The sequence below is a fragment of the Cynara cardunculus genome (assembly GCF_001531365.2).
Source record: "Cynara cardunculus var. scolymus isolate 2C chromosome LG 12, CcrdV1, whole genome shotgun sequence".
Taxonomy (NCBI): Eukaryota; Viridiplantae; Streptophyta; class Magnoliopsida; order Asterales; family Asteraceae; genus Cynara; species Cynara cardunculus.
This window is the reverse complement of record NC_037539.1, coordinates 1549896-1570908: the sequence shown is the minus strand read 5'-3', so window position 1 is coordinate 1570908 and position 21013 is coordinate 1549896. Positions and strand designations below refer to the sequence as shown.

The 21013-nt window shown below is 33.3% G+C and overlaps 2 protein-coding genes across 2 annotated transcripts; one reads left to right on the top strand and one right to left on the bottom strand.

Moving 5' to 3' along the window:
- The first annotated feature begins 2172 nt into the window (after nt 1–2172).
- LOC112522845 (mitochondrial outer membrane protein porin of 36 kDa-like) lies at nt 2173–7607 on the top strand. Its single transcript, XM_025132161.1, has 6 exons — nt 2173–2295; nt 2559–2626; nt 3701–3811; nt 4975–5061; nt 5483–5691; nt 7110–7607. The coding sequence occupies exons 1-6, from the start codon at nt 2247–2249 to the stop codon at nt 7414–7416; spliced, it is 831 nt and encodes a 276-aa protein (XP_024987929.1). The 5' UTR covers nt 2173–2246; the 3' UTR covers nt 7417–7607.
- Nucleotides 7608–9421: 1814 nt separating this feature from the next.
- On the bottom strand, nt 9422–13284 carry LOC112523943 (probable serine/threonine-protein kinase PIX7). The gene is made up of 6 exons (XM_025133624.1): nt 12638–13284; nt 11779–12092; nt 11561–11696; nt 10820–10956; nt 10610–10733; nt 9422–10128 (listed from the first exon to the last, which is right to left on the bottom strand). Exons 1-6 carry the CDS (start codon nt 12837–12839, stop codon nt 9620–9622), a joined length of 1422 nt encoding a protein of 473 aa, XP_024989392.1. The 5' UTR covers nt 12840–13284; the 3' UTR covers nt 9422–9619.
- Between the last annotated feature and the right edge of the window lie 7729 nt (nt 13285–21013).

The window sequence follows — 21013 nt, the reverse complement described above, 5'->3', positions numbered from 1 at the left end:
TAACTGTTTTCTGAATGAAAACAAATTACTATTTTAACCCTCTCTTTTTTAACCTTTTAATTGTGGGATCCTGAACTAGTTTGTTGCTCTCTAAATTTTTTAGTGATCATCATTGTTTCATTATGCATTTACCTAACAACTAAAATTGAAGAAAGAAAACCTAACAACTAAAAGCCTAAATAGGTAAATTCTTGCTCTCATTTCTATACAAGAAGAGGTGAACATGGATTTCTTAAAAAATTGAAGAAAGCAGTGGGTTGATCTACATCTAAATAGCAATGTTCCTCTGTTTTTCTCAGAACCATTTCGATTTCTAATAAGTCAAGTTGAAAGTAATATATCGAAAATCATGCARATATACTTGAAATCGAARYTGTGMTACTGTTAARGGACTGGCRACCGGCGACCAAAATCATCYCAAACGGAAGATACTTGAAATAGGGGAGACAGAAGATACCTGATGGAGGCGACAATCGAAGCTGTGGAAGGCGACCAACGATAGAGACGGTGGAGGTCGCCGACGATGGAGACGGTGGAGGTCACCGGCGATGGAGACGGTCGAGCGACAACCGGCGAACCTGTGCAATGCAACGAGTTCTCGTGAAGGTAACGATGAGTGGACGGCTGGAAGAGGGTTGTGGAAGGGTAAAGAGGGAACAAATGTAATCTGAATGGTTTAGTGAACCCCTATACTCAAAATGGTTAAGAGGCTTGTGTAACCATTAAGAGTCTTGGTTTTTTTTTTTGCCAAACAAACCTTACCTCTTACCGATTAAGAGGTTGGCTCTTAATGTCACCATTAAGAGCCAAACAAACAGCCCCTTAATGAAACTATTAAGAGATAAATAAACAATCCCCTCAATTATTTCAAAAGTCATGAATGAAAGAAATGGCACCCATTCATGAACTTGGCATAGAAAATCACAACCATGGGCAACAAGGGATCATAACACTAATGATACCTGTTATCAGTATAGCCTAACCTTATAGAAAGCCAATGTCTAAGACCTTACTAAATTTGAGAACGCATGTGAATATTTGTCATATGTAAATATTACATGTTAAAAAACAAGGTTGGTGAGGAACGAAAAACATATGAAGAGAGAGAGAAGAGGATTTAGAATTAGGATTTTGCGCGAAAGCTCAAGAGAGAGAGAAAACCTAAAATGACATATTTGCCCTCATGTACAAGACACATGATACCCACTTATAAGAGAGGGTAAACGACCATTATACTCAAAAGGGTCGTTTGGTTTGATGGAATGATTTTGAGGGATTTGGATTTCATGGAAGGAATTGGGATTGGAGAGATTTGTATTTGGAAGGATTTTAAAATCTTTGGTGTGCTTAGTGTGATGGATTTGGAACGTAATGGAATTCCATTTTTATAAATCATTTATAAATAATTAATTAAAATATCTTTTTTATTAATGAATTATTAGAAAACTAAATGTTGTAAACATATTTTAAAACATTATTATATAAAAATCATACGAAATATTGTGAAATCCCAACCACCCACAAACACGGATTGGAATGGATTTGAAAACCAAACTCCTCCAAATCCTTTTCATTCCCGCAAACTAAAACAGACCCTAAGTGTTTTTTCTATAATAAATCATGTCGATAGACAAAAAAAATCATAAAAATGAAGAAAACCGTAACTCATTCTATATTAAATTCGTAATTTTTTAATATTCAAGCTCAAATTGAATACGCAATGTGAGGAGCACTTTATCAAACCAATATCATCACCATCACTTACTTTATCGGGTAACATTTTTTGTTATTAAAACAGATTGTTGGTAAACATTTTTTTATCTGGTAGTAAAAGTCTTTTCCCTTACTTACCGGGTAAGATTCTAAGTCTTTGCAATGCTCATTTAAACGGTAACTCATACATGAGTAAACATTTACGTGATAAACATTTGATAAACAACCACTAATAAAATACCAGAAAAGTTTAATGTTTAGGGTTTAGGGTCAAATAATATGGTACTTATAGAAAAACTTTTGTGGTAGTTAGTAGATGTAACAAAATTCAGGGGTTAGAAAAACTTTTGTGGTAGTTAGTAGATGTAACAAAATTCAGGGGTGATTATTGCAATTTATACAAATTACAGGTCCTCTATATGAAATATCTTCATCCGCACCGATTCAGTTCAGCAAGCCGTGTTTGTACGAATTTCTCCTCTATCTCTCTCTCACACACACACGCACACATTTCTCGAGCACGAAGAACAGAGATGGGGAAAGGTCCAGGTCTCTATCCCGATATCGGCAAAAAAGCCAGAGGTAGACACAGACACATAGATCAAATTTTTTGTTTTTGATTTGTGCATATCGATTTACTTGTTGCGGTTATGCCCGTTTCTGCGTTTGTGTTCTAAATTCAGTAAATTGATTGATACTACTGTGTTTGATTGTTTCGAGAAAAAGGTTAGAATGAAGGGAAGGTTGCTTTTGCTTCGTTTTATGGTGTGTGTGTGTTTTGCTTCAATCGATGCTGTTTTAAAATGGTTGATTTTGATTTAATATTCATTTTTGTTGTTTTCCAGATCTTCTTTACAAGGATTACCAGAGCGACCATAAATTTTCTCTCACAACTTATACCGTGAACGGTGTTGTCAGTCTCTCTCTCTCTCTCTCTCTCTCTCTCTATATCTGTCTGTCTTACTATCTATGTATATACAAATATGCATCTATACTTCACTATGCAGGTGGTGGTTATCCGAATTTAATTCGAGATTGAAGCTAAGGATAGGTTATTGTTTGGGATTTTGATGTTTTGCTGTTTCTGACAGGCTAGTTGGATTGTTTGGATTTTAATTGATTAGCTAGCTCATAATTTACCGGCTAATTGCATTTTATAGAGCAACTTTGGTTTTGTTTTGCAATTTACAAGTTCCCTGAGATTTCTTTATAGAACAAATGGAACTAAAAGACTAAGCATGTTATCTATAATCTAAGTCCCTCTTTTAAACTGTCCTGGAAATGTAGGCACAGTACTGTTGTAGGTTTTTCTTAATATTGAGAAAATCTTGAGCCTGTAATTCGTGTTTAGATTGTACTCCATTGGCAAGAAATCACAATTGGTTTTCTCTCTTTAGTGTTAAATATTAAATATACACGCTGCCTCATGTCAAATGCGGAATATAGATAATGATCTTATAGTTGTGAAACTTCCACTTGAATTTTACAATATGCCTTGGAGTCCTGTTTGTAGCGTTTGAGTAAGCTTGGTCATGCATAATCTAGTACCCATGTTTGTGTTCTTTGACTGCTTTCATCTATTGTTTTTTGTATATTACTGAAGAAAAAGTAAAATGATTACTAGGATGGTGGTTATTTGTTCTTGTTTGTGTATAACATAGATTGTATCCTTGATCAGCAATACTTTCTTATATATTTTTTAATGTCGGTATTTTGAAATTTAATAGTTGTAGGATGCTATGTTATGTAAAACTGATACCTATTAGGATATCTTGGCTTGCATCTGTATGGAAATCATGTGAATCTTCTTTGGCATGTCAATCTGCTTTGTTAGGTTGTGCTTGACTACTTGTATATAGCATAATCTGTTGCTTGTGTACCTTGTTAGTTGTGGCCTTTGCCAAATGTGATTTTGAAGATGGCTGTAGTATTTTGAATATTGCATATGTCTGATATGCTGGTCTTTTCAATTTCATCTATTTTTCAGTCAATTACCTCATCAGGAGCCAAGAAAGGTGAGCTGTTTTTGGCTGATGTCAACACCAAACTGATCAACAAAAACATTACAACTGATGTTAAAGTGGACACAAACTCTAAGGTAATGGGAGTAATTTGATTCAGTGCTTATATCTGGTCCTCTTTTGGAGTTACCAAATAGATTGATTGCTGAAACCCATGTTAACGCCACAGATTTTATGTAAATAATGACTTTGATTTCTGTACCTTACCACATTTTTGTGGATCTTATTGTTATTTTCGTATGATTGGTAGGAACATCAAGTATTAGTTTGTTACTGATGCCCACTTGCTGTATACAGCTAACTTAGTGAGGAAGTGTGGGACACATGGGGAAATGCTTTGTGCAGAGTTGTGCTGGTAGAGTGTTTCTATATCATCTTGTCGAGAGCCTTTGTGGGGGAAATTGACCAAAATAGCCAATCTCCTGGACCAAATTCACCTTTTAGCCACTTTTGGCATCAAATTCTTATTTTAGCCAAAGCTTATGCAAATGCCTTGCGCAAAGCCTATTTTCAGATTAAAAAAATTATCTACACAAATGGGGATCCTTGTGCAAATTACACAAATTTGCTTAAAGATTTTTTTAATCTGGAAATAGGCTTTACGCAAATGCATAAGGATTTGCGTAAACTCTGGCTAAAATGTGAATTTGATGGAAAAATGGCTAAAAAGTGAAGTTGGTTGGGGAGATTGGCTATTTTGGTCCCTTTCCCCTTTCATGGGATATCTGACGACAAATAATGTAGGGGAATCTTATTAATGCACATCAGTGCCATCGATTTTTTGTAATGATGACCATAGGCAAATAAGTAATTTTCAAAGTAGTAGTTTTCATTTAAGTACTTTCAGTTGACAAATAAGTATAGCAACTTTCAGTTGACATTTTTAAAAGAACTTCGTTTCAGTTTCATGGGATGGAGTGATTATTAATGCTGTCCTAAAATCTTTTGGCTAACTATGGTGGTGTTTGTTTGTGACTTACTGGCTGAGGTCTTATCCAATAAGCCATATAGTGCTGTTTGATGGGGACTTATTTAACAAACATGCACTTATTCACTAAATGATTAGGATTTAGCGGTTTGTTTTTCTCATTAAGCTCTTGTATTTTTCTACAATACCTCTTAGTTGTATGACCACCTCCCCCCAAAAAATAAAAATCTCTCATTCAACACACTTAACAAAAAGTAAATATTCACTTACCACATTCATAAAGTTTAACAAAATGTGGCTACTACCATGAAGGTTTTCACGACTATCACTATTGATGAACCTGCACCTGGACTGAAGACAATCTTCAGTTTTGTCGTTCCTGATCAGCGATCTGGCAAGGTACTTATTGCAACCCCTTTGACATTTTTCTAGAGTAATCAACCTAAATAACCATATTGACCTCCTTATTTTAAAATTTAGCCACCAAAATTTGTGCTTGCGGTGTCAGACTTTTCTGACCAAATCCAGACTTTTGGCCTGCGGCACCATAAGCTGCGGTTTTGGCTACCGCAACTTGCGGCTTTGTACTCGGGAGATGTAAAAAAGTTTCCCCAGAATTTGTCAGAAAAAGTCTAAATTGCTTGTGGTGTCAGACTTGCCGGTCATCGAACTAAATTGAAAGAAAAAAAAATTGTGGCTAAATTTTAAAAAAGTAAGCCAATATGCCTATTTAGGTTAATAACTCCATTTTCTTATTAGGTTGCAGACATGTATGTTAGTTTAAGGGGTTTCTCCAAGTCTCAAAGAAATTTGGTTACAGGTTGAACTTCAATACTTGCACGAGCATGCGGGAATCAGTACCAGCATTGGTTTGACAGCTAGCCCCATTGTCAACTTCTCTGGTGTGGCAGGGAACAACACAGTTGCCCTCGGGACTGACATTTCCTTCGATACTGCTACCGGGAATTTCACCAAGTACAATGCTGGCCTGAGTTTCTCCACTTCTGATCTCATTGCATCCGTTACACTGTGAGTAATTCTTTAGCATGGATAGTTTTGTTTTTTTTCTAAATAAACCGATAGCATATATTTAGAAAGGGAAATATACAAGGTCTATCAGGGCTTTTGTTTAGTATAAACAGGACTGGATAGGAGAGAGTGAGGTAGGCGGGTGAAAGAATTGTGGAAGGTTTCATAAGTAATTTACCAATTTTATTTCTATCTTCTTGATTTTGGGTGGAACAAAAAAAATGCATTTTGTCCCACTCAGTGCTGCCTTGTGTCATGCCAAACTTGAACAAGCTTTTGTTCCTGTGTTGTCCAGCGTCCCAAACGCACCTTAATAGACAGGCCCGACAGAAAAGGGACATCAGTACATCAGAAAAGGTGTCTCTAGATTATAGCCATTATAGATCCAAAATGCCTGTAATCTATTTCATATCATGTTTAAAATGATCTTAACTAGCACCCACCTACCAGTTGACCCTTTTTATGGACTCTCCCGGGTTTTTTTTCTGTTGGTCCTAAATTTAGTGTACAAAGTGTTAAAAAGATAAACTTGTGGGGCACCTTAGAAAATCACTCTCTCTTCTATCCCCTGTAAATCGGACTCCCCCCTCTCTTACCGTAATTAATGAATGTGAGTAGTTTTTACAAACACTCCATCCAAATACCCTCATTTTAGTCTTGGATTGTGATTTTTAATCATTCGACTATATGATCATATAGATGTCATCTCTACAAATCTGATTATGTTTTAGATATTAATCTCTCATTCTGCATCCAATTGATCCAATTGTTTAGAGATTACATGTGTTGCCATTTATGTGTAAATCTGGGTGTCCGGGCCAGCTTGTGCTTACCTCGACGAATCCTCCGAGGCCCTGAGGATAATTACCAGGAAAATTCCTAGAGCCCTTAAGGAGAGACTCAAACCGGTGACCTATGGAGAGGAGCCCAAACCTAGCATTTATTTGTTGATTGAGCTGGCTTTTGGATTCGGATATATAAATAAACCAATACCTTAACTGGGTCAGGTTCAAACGAGAAGGGAGTCAATTTGTGATAAGACGAGAAGTTTCAAGATCATATATGATTACACATGATAAGCACGCTTAATCATATATAATTAAACACATGTTGTGTTGACTGGCACATAGCAGGCGACCTTCTCCTGCGACCTTTGGTCGCGTTCACTAAGTCGCCTGCGTCTCTTTTGGATGTGTTGAATCATATATGTAAGCGTTCATATGATGTGTAATCATATATGATCTTGGAACTTCTCGCCTTCTCGCAAATTGATCAACTTCTCGTTTGATCCTCCCTTTACCTTACCTTATTAACAAGTGTTTCTCTTATCATGGAATAGTTTGCAAAGCATGATATAGGTTTTGTATGACTACACATGGTAATGTAGCGCGTATTGACAAGGTTTTCTGTTGATACAGGAATGATAAAGCGGACACGCTTACTGCTTCCTACTACCACACGGTGAGCCTGCTAACCAATACCGTTGTGGGAGCGGAGTTGAGCCACGGGTTCTCGAGCAACGAAAACTCATTGATAATTGGGACACAACACGCACTGGACCCATTGACGACGGTGAAGGGTCGGGTGAACAACTTTGGCATAGCAAGCGCTCTCCTCCAACACGAATGGCGGCCGAAATCGTTTTTCACCATCTCAGGAGAAGTAGACACAAGAGCAATTGAAAAGAGTGCAAAGGTGGGTCTAGCACTTGCTCTTAAGCCTTGAAGTGAAAAAAAAGGTCTCTTTTGTGAGCTTATTATGGTTGTATGAGAAATAAAGGTAAGTAAAAAAAAAAGAGTCTTTGGTCTTGTTTTTTACTGTTAGGTTTACTTTTGCTACTTGGTGGTGTTTTGTAAGTTGTAGAGCATCATAGGTTGTTGGAAATGGAGAAAAATTCAGATTTTTGGAGTTTTCAATTGTTTTCTTTCCAATCTACCAGTAAAAGTAAATCACATGTAACTTTTTAACCATGTCATGCAACTTTTACTATTACTGACTAAGTGCCTGCTCATCATTTGCATGTGATTTCATCACAATCACATGTGATTTGAAGCTGCTTTATTTCCCCCCCCCCCCCTTCTCTCTCTCTCTCTCTCTATACATATATATATATATGTATATGTATATATATATATATATATATATATGAGGTTTATTTTGCAAACTACGTTATGAGTACATACCTTAATCAACCAATCATGATTTTTTATTTTGTTCATTTTTTTTTTTGTAATTATGAGAGGTTGATTAATCATTCTTATTGTGGAATGTGTTAATCATGGATATTATCATCTTTATTATGTTAATTTTAGAGAAATACATGAAACAGTTTCATTAAAATTTCATAAGTATTATATGAAAGAATTTCATAACCATATATGAAACAACTTCATCTAAAAAAGTATTATATGAAACAATTTTATGAAAAAAWTTCATAARATTAAACAATGAAATCGAYGGATGAAAGTGGTTTGCACGGTTTATACAAATATGAGTGGTTTGCATTTGATTAATCTCTCTCTCTCTCTCTCTCTCTCTCTCTCTCTCTCTATATATATATATATATATATATGAGTTTAAACAAGAGCAAGTTCTACCAGAATAATTAATTAATTATAATAAAAGTTAGAATAAATAACTTTATCAACAATTTATAGTTATAAGAGATATTCCTTAAATGCTATTGAAATCATTAATGACTTATTATGTTGATGCCTCCATCATTGGTAATGTTATGACAATAATATAATTTTACTACTAGAAGGGCACTCGTATAATACAGGAAGATAAATCTCGATTTTAATGTTTAATTTTATTCTTTATATCTATCAATATAATACGGTGTAATATGGTTTTGAGAAAACAACAATATTTTTATTTTGAATAAAATATAAATTTGAAGATATTATAAAATTTTGAAAAAAATATATATCGATATCAGTATCAAATTAACTATTTAAAAGTTCTTTTTTGTAATTTTTTTTAATTCAATTTTTTTATTATAATCTAATTTAATAATGAAATGATTTATTTTTTATTTAACAATATAATTTTTTATAAAGATAATAATTAAGTATACTCTTATAACCCAATACATATCCTAATTATATTTTAAATTTTTTACATTTAAAATAAGATATTTATCATGTGTTAGATTATGTCTATCTACAGTTAGTTATACAAATTTAAACATAAAGCTTTAAAATATTGTACATACGCACAATTTATTTATGATCTTAAATTTTAAATAATATACATAAATAAAAAAAACTTCATGTGTAAAAAAATAATTTTTAAATTTTTTTATCAAAAACTTTATGATCTAATATAAATAATAAAAATATGACAATGTTTTGACATATCAAACAACTTATGATATGATTTACTATAATAATGATATGATAAATCAAAAACATCCACAATCATTGGTTTTTTATTAACCTAGATATCCAGCCCGCGCGAACAAACTAATTCCAGAACGACCACATGCTTTGCAGATGGCCCAGAGTCACCGCATTTGAACCTCCGTGACCACAAAAGAATTTTTATTCCTCTTTGGATTTAAACTTAGGACCTCATGGTACTTTTGACCTTTGAAGTCAAACTCAAATTAATCAGGCACCACCCTTATGGTTCACAATCATTGGTTTTATTTGTTCATCGTAAAAAAATTGATGAGTTTACAACTGTTCTCGCATTTACGTAAATCACAAGTTTTCTCGTATGTATATATTTGCAACAACTCAAAATTGTCTTTAAATATTACTGATATAATACAAGAGAAAGTCGTCACATTTTCTTCAACAAATGTGATCAATTTATCAAACACATAATATCATATGATACAAATTTAATCATCTCATAAACTACAAATCTCCCAAAATTCACAATTGCCATCATCAAATAGATGGCAAGTGCGAATTCAGGGTTATTGCTTCCCATTCGTCTTTGGTGACTCGTGCTGCCGATAAGGTGAAGAACCATGAGGTATCGAGACGGTTCGTGCATGTGGCGGTCCGTTTCTTGAAAACGACGCTGCACGTGGTCGGGTCCCGTTCCGACTGTCGGGACTGGACCCCACCCGTTCGGATTGAACCGTCTGCAAGTAATACGATGAGCCCGCCATGTCTTTTAGGGCTGGCAACGGTTTAAGATATTCAACGACTTCACTCATCAAAGGCCTCGCTTTTGGATCACGACTAAGGCAACGAGCCGCGAGTTGTGCGGCTTTCTGGGCTCCTTTTACCGAGAAATGGCCTTCTAGCCGAGGGTCTATTAACCGATAAAACCGTCTCCTCTCTCCTAAATGTGGTCGGGCCCATTCAACGAGGTTGTGTTCACCGTTTGGACGGTTTTTGTCCATTGACCTCCGACCAGTCAACATCTCGAGTAAAACGACACCGAAGCTATAAACGTCACTTCTTGAACTGAGATGTCCTAAGAAAGGCACAACATAAAACAAGACATAACAATAAGGTATCATATATCATTAGATCCTAAAAAGCAACCTGGGTGCACCCAGATGGCTCATGGGTTCGACAAGGGTGCAGTCCTTCCCTGGTTGTGTCGGTGACCTGAACCCAAGGTTCAGGGCTCACTCGTCCTTCTGAGAATCTAAGAACCAACTATTTCATGTGTTATTCATGATGAATAACCCTGAATAATGTGATTATTCATCAAGGATATAATGCATTTTCACCACGAAGTATCATGTATATTCATCATAAATGTCCATCACGACATTTATCATGAATAAAACATAAATAGTTGGTTCTCATTTTCTCAAAATATTTACAGTTCTCATTTGAACCTGTCCCTAAACATATATTTGACCAACTTCACAATTGAAATCGGATGAACTAAAAGCACAAAACGAATACATATAAGGAGTTCCGAATAAAAGGATCAAGATGCTGACCTGTCATCACGTATTCCGGGGCGGCATAACCATACGTCCCCATGACTCGTGTAGATATGTGAGTTTTATCACCTTCCGGGCCATCTTTAGCAAGACCAAAATCAGAAAGTTTGGCATTGTATTCCTGAAAAAACCGAACCATTAGAAATACTAACGGAACCCCAAAAACATTTAAAGGAAGGCGCAATCATCCAAGTCTCGGTTGCATACCGCGTCTAGCAAAATGTTGGAGGTTTTGAAATCACGATAAATCACGGGTCTTTTTGCTTCTTCATGAAGGAAAGCAAGGCCCTTTGCGGCACCAAGAGCGATTTTCATCCTGATGGACCATGGAAGAGGTAACGATCCTATAATAAGAACGCAATTGTATTAGAAAAATACAAAAAAGCAAAATGTTGCAAATTCCATAACTTTGCATTGAACCAAACTAACTCAGTATATCTCACTCCAATGACGGGTCTGGGGGTGGAATGTATGGCAGATCTCACCTCTATTCCAAAAATACAATCAACACCATACTCAATGAGGTAAGACAATTCACCCCAAAAGGACGAGTAAGTATCACTAAGCTTACCGACTAAGTCACTTACCATATCATTAAGTATAACTGACTGAATAAGATGTCCATCCCATTAAGCTCATTAAGCTGCTAACAAACAGACCCTTAGGCTATGATTGGCAAACTAGCTGATAAGCGAGGTGTTGGCTGAAAAACTAGGTGTTCATTAATAAGCTAGCTGTTAGCTGAAAAACTAGGTGTTGACTAATAAGCTAGCTGTTAGCCCATAAACCAGTAATGTTCGGTAAAAAAACTAGCTAATAAGTTAGATCACGGTATAATATGACCCAAAATAACATTTCAAAAAATTAAATGGGGAAATATAAGGGGCATAATTGGAAGAAAAAAAGCCATTGGAGCTTATTGAAACGCTACTTGAAGAGATGACATACTTCTGAACAAGTGATTCTCCAAGCTACCCCGAGGCAAGAACTCATACACTAGCAGCCGTTGATCATCTTCGTTGCAATAACCGATCAATTTAACCAAATTCGGATTAACAAGATCGCCTAGAAAATTTACTTCTGCCTGCCAAAAACATAAGTATTTTGTTCAGAATTCGAAGTCATAATTGTGCTTTTTTTAATAAAATAGATAGAAAGCATCGAACCAGCCACTCTGTATGACCCTGAAGCCCGTCGTGATTCAGGGTTTTGACAGCAACGGTTAGTCCTGTGCCCGGTTTCACGGGTGCAGTTCCATTCTCTTCAATCCATCCTTTAAACACACACCCAAAACCCCCTTCACCAAGAAGACTTTCGGGCCTAAAGTTTCGTGTTGCCAATTTAAGATCATTGAAAGCAAATTTCCGAAGGCGGGAAGCAACTTTGAGTTCCTCCTCCAATGGTTTCGGAGTCGACAAATTGTTTTCACCTACCAGAACTTCTGCTTGATCTTTGCTGGTATCATTTGTCGACTTACTTTCTGCAGCCACACATAATAAAGATTAAATGAAATTAGTTATAAGACATTACCAAACAGTCATGTATAGCTGACTGAATAAGCTACTATCTATATCACTAAGCCGGTACCAAAGAGACATGTATAGATGACTGAATAAACTACTTTCTATATCATAAAGCCGTTACCAAACAATCATGTATAGCTGACTGAATAAGCTGTAAGACTCGTCAAGGTCATTAAGCTGCTAACAAACAAGCCTTAACAGTTTTAATCCAATCCCCTAAAAGGGCACCTTTCTTGCCTTCCCCTGTGGGATCTCACATATTTCAACCAAAGATCATGGTCAGGGCCTCTTACACCCATATCATACAAGTTCATACCATACATGAATCATGGCTAAAAAGGGGATTTTGGACAAAAACTACCAAATATCATTCATTCTGCACATCATAAGTTTTCTGTTCTAAATCAAACAAGATAACATAAAACATCATAAAGAGTATGTGAAAAGATGAAATACCAGCATGATTCAGCTAAAATTATGCAATAAGACAACAAGATTTTACCACTGATTCCACTGGTTGAGCTATCAACTTTGGATCTTGAAGAAACACAGCTGCCAATAAACCCCCATCTATTCCAACACCCACTTCTTGTCTTTTCTTCACCCACAACCCCTTCCTCATTCTTCTTCTTTTTCTTGTTCCCTTTTGATTTCACAACATGCAAAGACTCCATCTTTGCACTTTCTTGATCACCAGATTTCATCTTTCAAAGAAACCCTAAAAATCATACCCACTTGATATCATCAACCCACCATCCAAATTCCAAAACCCCCCATCTTTTGGACCAATTTCTGGGTTTGAAATCAAGATTGAAAGAGAAACCCCACTTGAGATTGAAGATGGCACTCACCTCCCAACTTTTGGACCAGTTTCTTGGATTGAAATCAAGATTGATAAAGAAAACCCATTTGAATTTCTTGCATTGAAATCAAGATTAATAATGAAAACCCATTTGAGATTGAAGATGGAAAAGAAAGATGAAACGAATACCTTCAAAGTTGATTAAAAAAATTAGGGTTTTAAACAAGCGAATTGGGAATTTTCAAACAAGATCATGAAGTGGTTATAAAATTGAATTTGTAGGACAAGAAAGAATAGAAAAGGGAAGAGAGTAGAGTAGAGAGAGAAAGAGTGCAAGGTGCATCAGATATAATGTTCTTGTTGCGTCTGAAAGCACCCACCACCATCACCATCACCACCACGACCACCCCCCACCCATGTCTACTACTCAAAAATGATTTGAAATCTCACAGAAAAGACTGACTTCTTCAAACCTCCCATAAAACAAAAGAAATTTCGCTTTTAAATAATCAAACAGATGTCGACTTCGATGGAACTGCACATATCACAAACATGCCTTCCTTTTACATCAATTTCAAACTGTAAATGCAAAAGAGATTTGATTTTTGGGGAAAAGGGTTTTTGGGATTGCTTATTTTAAAAAAAATATGTTTTTTTTAAATTTTATTAATTTATTATAAGTAATAATGATTTAATTTCTTTAAAAACTTTTTATTACCAGTATAAACTGTTTATCCAAACATTAAAAAGTATTTATTATCGGTGTCATACCAAAATAAATCAATAAATTATTTTTATAAGCAATTTCAAACACCCCTTTCATAGATTTGATTCATCTTGTAATCTTTAAAATGAAGAATATAAATTTTGTTTTAAAAATTTTGGTTTTTAACTTTTTATTTTGAATAATTTATTGATGATTAAAGGGTTTTTATCTGATTGTGGATGTGAATTTCATTTATTGATAGAGGAGGTTCAAACTTGGGATAAAATACAGAGAGAATTTATGTAGAATCGTCAAATGATGATGTATTGAGATATTTTTATTTAAAGGTATTATGTTGATTATATTGTGAATTTCATTTATTGATAGGGATATTCAACTTTTTAGAGGCACTCTTGTTGATTATATTGTCAAATAAGATAATAAAGATGTATATATATATATATATATATATATATATATATATATATATATAGGTTGGTTATTATATAACATTTGACATTTGTGCAACCAATACAACTCAATCTCAACCGTCCAATTTCATTTGATTAGTATGTGATTTCATAGAAGTTTTGATTGTTTCTTAATATAAAGTATTGATCATAATTAATGAACCATATTCATCTTCCATAAATATTCAAATCATAATAAATGAACTCTCATCATTTCCATAAATATCTCAATTTATTGGGTTGTATTGGTTGTACAAATACGATGAGTTGTATTTGAAACAAACTCTCTCTCTCTCTCTCAATATATATATATATATATATATATATGTGTGTGTGTGTGTGTATGGAGGTTCAAATGAGAACACCTCCATTTCACGAGAACACAAGAACATTCTTATCACATGTGATAATATGCGTGAGGGGACCCTGTGATGTGCGAATGACGTGTTCTATGACTTAGGTTGCGCCAAAGGTTATCTGCATCTATGATTTAGCATCACATGTGATGGTCTTGATGGGTTATAGTATCATAACAATAATACTCTTATCACATGCGATAATACTTGTGAGGGGGCTTAGTGATTAAGGGCGACTTGGCTTGCAACAAAGATCGCATCGAAAATCGTCCGCGTCTCTGATTTAGTATCACATGTGATGGAATAATAGTATCACATGTGATTTTCTATGGTAAAAAAGTGTTTTCGTTTGAATCATTCCACACACACACACACACACACATATATATATATATATATAGAGAGAGAGAGAGAGAGAGAGAGAGAGAAAGAGAGAAAGATGAGTTATTATGCAACCCTTTACATTTGTATAACCAATACAACTCAATCTCAACCGTCCATTTAATTTGATAAATATGTAATTTCATAAAAGTTTTGATTGTTTCCTAACATAAATTATTGATCATAATTAATAAACTCTAATCATTTTTCATAAATATTCAAATTATAATAAATGAATTCATTTCTATAAATATCTTAATTGATTGGGTTGCATTGTTTGTACAAATGGACATGGTTGAATGTAATATATATATATATATATATATATATATATATATTAAACATTTAAATTTTGACGAGACGATATATATCATTTGAACAAGAACACGACATATATGTCGTTTCTCTCTCATTTTCAAACTGTGATAACATAAGGGGTTGTTTGTTTGCTTCTTAATAGTTTCATTAAAAGACATCATTTGAATCGTTAAAAGATGAATCTTGTTTGATAAATTTTTTTTGTCTCTTAATGGTTCTAAAATCCTCTGACTGATTTTGTATAATGAGTTTCCCTTAACCATTCAACGCCCTAATTTTATTGTAAACAACTATCAAACAATTATATTTTATTTTACACTATATTATGGGAGTCTTTTAATCATTCTTATCACTTAATCATTCAACAACTGCTAAACAACCACTAAGACAATTTAACATCCAATAAAATTTAATAATTTTAAAGCACATATGATAACAAAATATTTTAACATTTATCATAACGACAGGGGTTTAAGTGTAATTAAGTAAATAGATGCTTCCATAAATAAAATAAAAAGCTTCACAAAAAACAAATAAATTAAGAAATATTAAATTTTAATTTGTAAATGATTTATGTTTCAAATATAAAATTATAAAAAGATTCTGAGTGACCGTCAAATGCCCGAATGGTAGGGGCAGGAGCCAGGAGGTGAGTTTTCCGATTATACCCTTGAGAGATGAAAGTAGTCAGAGGTGGGCAGGAGGGAGTTAAATGGAAATATAGAGGGAGAGTTTGGTTTCGTGAGAGGAAGTGCGAAAAGCGGGCAGTTTGGGCAGCATAAAGTTATTATTTGTTGTCGGGGGTGACGTGTCTGTTGATGCCCCCACCATATAAAATATTTTTTTGCCTTTTTTACCCCTCTCTCACACTAAATTATCATTAAATATAATTTCTGAATTAAAAAAATAATGATTTTAAATAAAGCATTTTACATGATATTTAAATTAGAAGTGTTTATTTCATGACACAAGTCTCCGTACCGTCCATAATAGTGTGGTTTAAAACTTTATGACACTATTTAAATTATGTTTTTTTAATTGATGATTTTAAATTATGTTAATACTTATATATATATTAGAATAGTATTCGTGTAATTCAGCGAGATACATCTCAATTTTAATATTTTGTTTTATTATTTGTTTATGTCGATGTTATAAAATTGTTTTATATGGTAATAAAAACACGATAATGTTTTTATTTTTGAATAAATATAAACTTAAAGACATTTTAAAATTTAAAAAAATATATAGATATTAGTATCAAATTAACTATTTCAAAGTTCTCGGATTTTGTAATTTATTTAATTCAATTTTTTTATTATAATTTTAATTAGACTTAAAGGTAATCTATTTTTGGTTTAATGATACAAGTTTTTGTAAAAACAATAATTAAGTATTATGTTATTACTCAATGATTATTTTAATTATATTTTAGTTTTTTTTATATTTAAAATGAAATGTTTATCATTTAATTATGTTTATCTGTTATTAGTTACACAGATTAAAACATTGAGTTTTAATAAGATGTACTTACGTATTATTTAATTATAATATTGAATTTTAAGCAATATGCATTAATAAACAATACTTCATGCATAAAAAATGGTTTTTAAGAGTTTTTGTCAACTGTTTTATAATATAATGTGTGTGTGTGTGTGTGTATATATATATATATATATATATATATATATAATTATAGGTGGAGATTTATACAAGAACATCTCTCTTTTATGAAAACATGAGAACATGTTTATCATGTGATAATACACATTGAGAGGACATATAGCCTGCTTCTTTGATTTATTATCACATGATTGACTATAGTAAAATGATGTTCTCATGTTCTAGTAAAATAAATATGTTCTTGTGAATAACAATTATGTTAAGAATGATGAGAATATTTATGGATCTTTGACTTTTTAATCTAACTTATTTTTCTTCAACTACATTTATCTACTTTTATTTAAATTTATCTACAATTTTAAGTCATTTTCATGAACTTTTACATTTATTTAATCACTTCTGCATTGTATTCATATGGTGAAAATTTTATCTGAATTTCTTTCTGTTTACATAGTAAAATGAAAAATACACATAAAAAGTTTTACAATATGAAACAATAATATTATGTAACAAATATATGTAGGGCAAATTGCATGAAAATGTAACGTACTTTAACTTGATTCCTATTTTGAGTAATGTACTTTCAGAATTCCATTTTTGTATCTAAGATGTAAAGTTTTAAACATTTAAGTATCCGGGCAACCGGTTGAAGCATTAATCGGTTATCATGCTGATGTGGCGAGTGATATGGTATCCAACTCGGGATTACTTGCTGACGTGGTTAATGACATGAATTTCTTTTTAATCTAAAATTAATCTTCAACCAGCTATCCATGTACTCAAGAGGTTGTTTGTTTACCTAACTATTAAGAGGCAATCTCTAAATCGTTAAGAGGTGAATCTTGTTTTGCAAAAAAAAATTTGTTTCTTAATGGTTCTAAAACCCTCTGAATGATTTTGTATCATGTGTCTTCCTTAACCATTAAGAGCCCTAATTTCATTATAAAAATTTACCAAACAATTATATTTCATTTTGCACTATATCATGAGAGCCTATTAATCATTCTCACCACTTAATGATTCTGCACAAAATCATTCAACAACTACCAAACAGCCCAAGATGGTGTTGTTGATTGTTGATGCTCCATTTTCAATTATTTGGAGGGAAAAAGAAAAGCAAAAGAATCAAGAAAGGAATATATTACAACCTACTCAGGATAAATAAAACAATAACTTAATTATTGAATGCTAAACGAGGAAGTGTTTTTTAATTATCAAATCTTATTAGTATTATTGCATTTTATCATTAAATGATTTTTTTCAACAACATATTTTTAAGTCAGTTTGTAATTTGTATGAATCTCGACTCATTTCATTAAGCTCTAAAGATAACAGTCAAAAAGTCGTTAATATCCTTGAGTTCACTCGAACTAGCAACCTAAGAGAGGTGTAAAGGCCCAGTGACTGATTCATAAACTTTTATAGTCGGGGGCACACTTAGGGGTATAGAAAACAAAATTCAAAACCAAATAATTCATCCGGATGAAAACGGTTTTGGGTTTTTCCTTTTCGGTTGGTTCAGGTAACCGAATAAAAATAACTTATTCAGGTCGATTTTCAGTTGGCTTTTTACTAATTAATCGAGGTGTATAATTTTTATATTTTATATTTCGAACGAAAATATCAGTGTGTATTGCAGATGGACCAATTAACAATCAGGATATCAAGTTGGGGGGGGGGGGGTCCTTGCCTTGTTCTTGTTGGGCGCACAATAGGAAAATTTACTAAACAAATCTTTTTATATCATTTTCTTTAAAAAAAATGGTGGGTTTGTTAAGGGCGTAGGACCCCTACCATCATGCACTAGATCTGCCCCCTGTCAAGGTCTAGCTTTATTGAACGAACGAATCTTCCCAGCAAAGTTCACTTTTTTCAATTGAATTTTTATTTTAGTCAGAGTTTACGTGAATGTCTTGTGTATTTACGTAAACTTAAATTTTATATTTAGAAAAATGAGGAAAAAAAAAAGTATTCACGTAAATTCGTGTATGGATCCCTATTTGCGTAAAGAATTTGTTTATTTTTTCTTTTTTTAATCTGAAAATATGATTTATGCAGTTGTTTTACTTTATGTAAACACCGACTATAATAAAAATTCAGTTTTAAAAGTGACTAAAAAGTGAGCTGGTTAATTTACTATTTAGACCTATCTTGAAAACTTTTTACATTTTTTTGCTATTGAACATTTGATTTAATTTTCGAAAAACCCATTACAGTGACCAAAATGAAGACAACGCGGTGGCTCGTTTTTTCAAGAATTTCTTTAACACATTTTTTAAAGTTTAAATTAAATATAATGTTTATAAATATTAATCACGTGTTTGGTTCACATGATGGAATTCGATAGAATTAGGATCCAGCAAAGGAATTTGACTTTGAAAGAATTGGAACGGAATTTGACCATGCAATTGATTGGTAGGAATTGAAATATGATCTCTCAAATGAATTGGAATCTTCATCTCAGTTTGGGAGAAGGGTGGGGGCGCTGATGGTATTGGTGGTTAGTGGTGGTCGGGGGTGTTAGGGACGGGGCAGAGGTGGGGAGGGTGTATGGGTTGTGATGACAACAGGCCATTGGTGGTGGGGCGGGTGGGTGACGAGAGTAGGTGGCAGTTGTGACAAAGGCAATATGGTGGTGGGGGTTACGGAGCGTGACAGTAACAATAATAGCATGGTCGTGGTGGGGGGGGAGGGGTGGACGGTGTTGGTTAATTTAGATGCAAATTGATGGAATTCAATTCTTTAACTTATGTCAAGAAATGATGAATTCATCAGTTTGTGAAATTAAAAGGATTCCATCCATTTCAGTATGTGAACCAAATGAAGAAATTGGAATTTGATCAAATGAAATGATCATTCCAATTCCTTTGAATTCTACGAACCAAACAACACCTTAGTATTGCAGTATATGTTTTATTCAGAATCAAAACTTATATATAATTATGGGATCCCATGGATTTTTCTATTAGAACCTATCGTGAATAACTTATAATGAAGAAATTTCTTGGAGCTAACATATGTAGATCGGGAAAGATTTCCGAGCAAGCTTAAGAGCACCTTATCTGGTTTTATAAGGCTTTATAGAACAGTCAGGAAAATTCTCGATAGTCTTGTAGGAACTGCAACTGATGATGTTCTAGAAGACTTTGTAGAACAGTCAGAAAAATCCCCAATGATCTTGCAAGTATTTTTGTTCTCTGTAACATCCCTCCTTCTAAATATGTTTAACTAGTTATTCTAAATATGTATTATATGTTAAAACATGTTTTATGTGTTAACTGTGTAAAAAGAGAATTTGCATAAAATACAATCTACGCGACTTTTTCGACTTCCGTCACTTTTAACTCTTCATATTAACTTACGCAAAGGTGTTCCAACCTTTACATCACCATTTAGATCATCCATTCAAGTTTTGAATAGATTTTTCCCATTAGACACTCTAGTTAACGGTGTTACACTCTCAAACAGATTAGATCCATGAATCAAAAATGGTCGACCAGGAACAAGAATTTCCAATTTTGTGACTTAGCAAAAAATACATTTTCAAGGAGCATTTGTTCTAAACGTATTTATTAATATTGGATTGATTAGTCTAAGGTCAAAAACAAAAAAAAAAGTTTATTTTCGCCATTTCATTTATTTCAAGTTCAAGAAAATACGAGAGATTATTTGGTTTATACTGAGGAATGAAAATAACAAGAAATGAAATGGGAACAAATTTTCATTCCCTCCGGTTTAAACATAAATGAATATTTGGACTTATGAAGAAATAAACTCATTATATTATATAAAACCAAACAGTTTTTTTTAGTTTTTATTAATTACAGTTTAATACCTTTAACCAAACACCCATACCCATGGTCTATAAATAAAATTGTCGACCGCGTTAAGAAAAGGAACTACAAATATTTGGAAAAACATTGCGAACATTAAATTTCAATTAAAAGTAGTTAGAATTATTGTAGTTTTAAAGATTGGTCACCGCAATTAATGAACTAAAGAAAGTCAACAAATCATGATTAATGCATGAACCATGACACATTTCAACTTATTTGACAAAAAAAGCTTTCCCCAGATTAAAGTCAATGGTTTATAGAAAAATACGTTAAAATACCGACTTTTTTATAATATAAATAATACTTATTATTAGATAACATTTTCAATTGTGCAAAATAAAGCGGATGTATCATCTACCGTTAATTTGATTTGATAAGATGGTATA

Bases quoted from the DNA above. Each gene is read 5' to 3' on its own strand.
- LOC112522845 (XM_025132161.1), top strand. From the start codon at position 2,247: ATGGGGAAAGGTCCAGGTCTCTATCCCGATATCGGCAAAAAAGCCAGA. The intron at 5,062-5,482 runs GTACTTATTGCA...ATTTGGTTACAG, and splicing joins CTGATCAGCGATCTGGCAAG to GTTGAACTTCAATACTTGCA. The intron at 5,692-7,109 runs GTGAGTAATTCT...CTGTTGATACAG, and splicing joins CTCATTGCATCCGTTACACT to GAATGATAAAGCGGACACGC.
- LOC112523943 (XM_025133624.1), bottom strand. From the start codon at position 12,839: ATGAAATCTGGTGATCAAGAAAGTGCAAAGATGGAGTCTTTGCATGTT. The intron at 12,093-12,637 runs GTAAAATCTTGT...GTGTGGCTGCAG, and splicing joins CTCAACCAGTGGAATCAGTG to AAAGTAAGTCGACAAATGAT. The intron at 10,734-10,819 runs GTATGCAACCGA...CGGTTTTTTCAG, and splicing joins CCAACATTTTGCTAGACGCG to GAATACAATGCCAAACTTTC.